Source organism: Heterodontus francisci, chromosome 9, assembly GCF_036365525.1.
Source record: "Heterodontus francisci isolate sHetFra1 chromosome 9, sHetFra1.hap1, whole genome shotgun sequence".
In the NCBI taxonomy this organism is placed as follows: Eukaryota; Metazoa; Chordata; class Chondrichthyes; order Heterodontiformes; family Heterodontidae; genus Heterodontus; species Heterodontus francisci.
Window position 1 is genome coordinate 120,151,732 of NC_090379.1, and position 4,624 is coordinate 120,156,355.

Below are 4,624 nucleotides of genomic sequence, written 5' to 3' on the forward strand. Positions count from 1 at the left end.
CTGCAGACCAGCAACTTGCCAGCTACTGATCCTGCACCATTAATTTTAAGGCATATCAAATGAGCTGTGTCAGTTCTCAGGTGGTCTCTGCTAAGATATCCCGTGAAGGCAAAAACACACATTGGGAATTGGTCTGTGTATATACACACCTCCTTTTTGGCCATTTACAGAAGACTGGCACACTGAAGTCATGAAGGAGGATGCAGTTCCAATGACTTGCTTTCCTGGTTGAATTTCATTTCCACTAAGGTGGAAGACTATAAAAAAATAAAGATGACTTAAAAACAGTAACAAGACCTCTCGGCAGCTTTGTGGTTGGCCGGTTTTAAAATAATCAGAACTGACAGTATAAATTTTTTTTAAATCCGGTGTTTTGGTTAAGGTCGGAAAGGGAGAAGCCAATGGTGGATTTCCGAAACCCCAATTTCGGAAATTCGCCAAGTAGCGGAAATTTCTCATCCCTGTGTTACTTGTGAACTCGCTGGTGTTTCCGCAGTTAGGATGACTGAGTGAATCCCTTTCCGCTCTGAGCAGGTGAACTGTCTTTCCCCAGTGAGAACTCGCTGGTGTGTCAGCAGGTGGGATAACTGAGTCAATCTCTTCCCATACTCGGTGCAGGTGAACAGTCTCTACTCAGTGTGAACTCGCTTATGTTTCAGAAGGTTGGATGACTGAGTGAATCCCTTCCCACACTCCGAACAGGTGAATGGCCTCTCCCCGGTGTGAACTCGCTGATGTTTCAGCAGGTCGGATGAAGTAGTGAATCCCTTCCTACACGTGGAGCAGGTGAATGGCCTCTCCCCAGTGTGAATACGCTGGTGTTTCAGACGATGGGATGAAGTAATAAATCCCTTCCCACACTCTGAGCAGGTGAACGGCCTCTCCCCGGTGTGAATTCGTTGGTGGTCAGTGAGATCAGATGATCGCTTGAACCCAGTCCCACAATGAGAGCACCTGAACGGTCTCTCGTCAGTGTGAACTCGCTGGTGTCTCAGCAGTTTGGATGACGTAGCGAATCCCTTCCCACACTCTGTGCAGGTGAACGGCCTCTCCCCAGTGTGAACTCGTTGATGCGACAGCAGGTTGGATGAAGTAGTGAATCCCTTCCCACACTCTGTGCAAGTGAACGGCCTTTCCCCTGTGTGAACTCGCTGGTGTCTCAGCAGGTCAGAAAACTGAGCAAATTTCTTCCCACACTCAGAGCAGGTGAATGGCCTCTCCCCAGTGTGAACTCGCTGGTGGGTCAGAAGGTGGGATGACAGTGTGAATCCCTTCCCACACTCTGAGCAGGTGAACGGCCTCTCCCCAGTGTGAACACGCTGATGTCGCAGCAGGTCGGATGATTTAATGAATCCCTTCCCACACTCGGAACAGGTGAACGGCCTCTCCAGGGTGTGACTACGTGGATGAGTTTCCAGCTCCACTGGATAATTAAATCCCTTTCCACAGTCCCCATAATTACTTGGTTTTGTCTCAGTTTGACTGCGCTTGTGCTTCAACAGGCCAGATGATTGGCTGAAACCTCGTCCACACACAGAACACGTGTACAGTTTCTCCCCACTGTGACCGGTCCTTTCTCCTTTCATGTTCAAAATCCTGCGATATTCGGGTTCTGATAAATCGGCAACTCCTTCAGATCCTGATCTGACGTTTGCTTTGCATTTCACGGCTGCAATTCCTCCCCTTCTAAAACCCTGTGAAATTGATTTAAAACAGAAAAAAAGTGTGTGCGAGAGAACCCACAAAAACACAAAGGCAGGTTGTGAAATGGAGCTAAATGAATCTGGTAATTCATGGGGACAGCCCAAGGAAAAAGTGACCATGAAAGCTGCTGGATTGATGTACAACACCAACTGGTTCAATAATGTCCATCAGGGAAGGGAACCTGCAGCCAGTCTGGACCTACACAAGACTCTGCCCTCCAGGGGAAGAGAGAGAGTGGGAGAGCCAAGGGCAGGGAGCAAAGCAGTGGGATTTTAAATATGTACAAGTTGACCAGAACTTTGACAGAACCTCCCAAACCCTCAACTTCCATTATCTAGAAGGACCAGGGTAACAGGTGTATGTGAACACCATCACCTCCAAGTTCCCCACCATCCTGACTTGTCTGACATCCAGTACTGGACGAACGGAAATTTCCTCCAATTAAATACTGGGAAGTCTGAAGCCATTGTCTTCAGTTTCTGCTACAAACTCCACTTCCTAGCCACCAACTCCATCTCTCTCGCTGGCAACTGTTTGAGGCTCAACCAGACCCTTCATAACCTTGGTATTATATTTGACCCCGAGATGAGCTTCTGACTGCATATCGGTGCCTTCACTCAGATCACCTATTTCCACCTCAGTAACATCGCTCGACTTCGCCACTACCTCAGCTCATCTGCCTCTGAAACTTACATCCATGTATTTGTTACATCTCAACTTGACTATTCTAACACACTCCTGGCCGGTCTCCCACATTCTACCCTCCATAAACTTGAGATCATCCAAAACTCTGCTGCCGGTGTCCTTCCTCAAACCAAGTCCTGTTCACCCATCAACACTGTGCTCGCTGACCTACACAGACTCCCAGTTAAGCAGCACCTTAAGTTTAAAATCCTCAGCCTTGTTTTCAAATCCCTCCAATCCTTCGCCCCTCACTATCTCCATAACCTCCTCCAGCCCTACAACCCTCCGAGAGATCAGGGGTCATCTAATTCTGGCATCATGAGCATTCCTGATTTTTATTGCCCCACTACTGGTGACCGTACCTTCAGCGGCCAAGACCATAAGCTTTGGAAATCCCTCCCTAATCCTCTCCGCCTCTCTACCTCACCTTCCGAACTTCAGACACTTCTTAAAACCCACCTCTTTGATCAAGCTTTTGGTCATCTGCCCTAATATCTCCTTATGTGGCTCAGTGTTAAATGTTGATTTTTAACACTCCTGTGAAACACCTTGGAACATTTTATTACATTAAAGGCGCTACATAAATACAAGTTGATGTTAACTTGGACATATATCACCGTTCCTTCATCATCACTGGGTGAAAATCCTGTAACTCCTTCCCTAACACCATTGTGGGATCACCTTCACCACACAGACTGCAGCGGTTCAAGAAGGCGGTCCACCGTCACCTTCTCAATGGGCAACTGGGGATTGGCAATATATGCTGGTGTGGCTAGTGACGCCCATATTCCAAGAATGGAGTAAAAAATTCTGTATATATAAAATGGATTAAAGGTCTCTACAGAAATACTTCTTACTAGACATTGAGTAGTTGCTATCAGTTTAGCAACCTCATCTCCCCTAGAATCTATCTCCCTTGACAGTTTCACATTGGAAAGTGCCGGGCCTGACTCAGCTCAAAAGTACTCGGGATTAAAGCCAGAAACTGCTCCTCCATCTCCACTCCAGCTCAAACTGATGCAACAAAAAAACTTACACAGGTCAGGCCCAACTTCCACATCCAACAGCCACCCAATACAAACTGGCTCTTAACTGATCCATCTGTGTTTCTCAAATCAGTTTTGTGAGCAACGCCTGCAATAAAACAAAAGCAAAATACTGCAGATGCTGGAAGTCTGAAATGAAAGTGAGAAAATGCTGGAAATACCGAGCAGGTCAGGCAGCATCTGTGGTGAGAGAAACAGAGTTAATGTTTCAGGTGCATCGAGCCACAGGAGCCTGCAGCCTGGAACTCAGTGGGAGAAAGAAGAATAATGAGGAGAAGCAATATAGTCCAACACTCACAGTAACCTCCAATCCACCGACATCACTGGGATAGGGAGAAAAGAGTTTAGAAACACTCAGCAGCACGACTACAGTAAAACATTCCAGGAGGAAAAGGGGGAGCAGTGTGTGTACCTGCCCTGACATCCCCCTCCCCAGGTCTGTCAGTCAAACCCCCCACTCCTCCCAGTCCACAGCTCAGCCTAGCAGCTTCCTGCACCTTGAGCCAGCTCTGCCCAGGTGTGTCCCAGTCCAAGGGGAGTCTTTGTGGAACCGGGGAGGGGGAACCTCCTGCCCTGTGCTGTGTCCCAAATGGTTCCTCCCTCCCCTCCCCCCAAGGCTCCTTTATAACTGAGCTCAGTTTCCTTTAAAGTTTTCTCCTTTGATGTTACAGTTTATTAATCCCGAGTTCCTCCAAAAGAGCTGGAAATCTGGCGGCCATTAACCCCGGGCCTGTCACCGGGAGAACCCCGCAGCTGCCGCCCCGCTCGGTGAAAACACAGGACCGGGAGCTTCTTATTGGGGATGTTGAGGCCTATACCGAGTGTTTCTGAGACCTCCCTGCCCACCGACCGGCTCCATTTCTCTGCCACACTCATCAGTTTCTTACCCGCTGCATATCCGACACGACCACCTCCATCCAATCCAGCACCCGCATTGCGCATGCTCTAGTCACCACCCAGCACCACGCCAACGCAGGGGGCTCCTGTTGTGAAGATAGGGCACATTCTGATACCCGGTGAATGTTGGGTAATAGCATCGCCATTGTAACGTCGTATTGTAAATAGAAAATGAAGTGATTCGCTTGAGATTGGAGCCAAAAGGCCAGGATATTGAGTTATTAATCAATTAAGAAATAAACCCAAGAGTTAGTTTTTGTAAATGATGTAAGTAATGGTTGGGGAAGTGATGA

The 4,624-nt window shown here is 48.0% G+C and overlaps 1 protein-coding gene across 1 annotated transcript; it reads right to left on the reverse strand.

Annotated features, from left to right (window-relative positions):
- Positions 1–250: 250 nt before the first annotated feature.
- LOC137374023 (gastrula zinc finger protein XlCGF57.1-like) lies at positions 251–3,873 on the reverse strand. The gene is made up of 2 exons (XM_068039796.1): positions 3,733–3,873; positions 251–1,694 (listed from the first exon to the last, which is right to left on the reverse strand). The coding sequence occupies exons 1-2, from the start codon at positions 3,856–3,858 to the stop codon at positions 630–632; spliced, it is 1,191 nt and encodes a 396-aa protein (XP_067895897.1). The 5' UTR covers positions 3,859–3,873; the 3' UTR covers positions 251–629.
- Between the last annotated feature and the right edge of the window lie 751 nt (positions 3,874–4,624).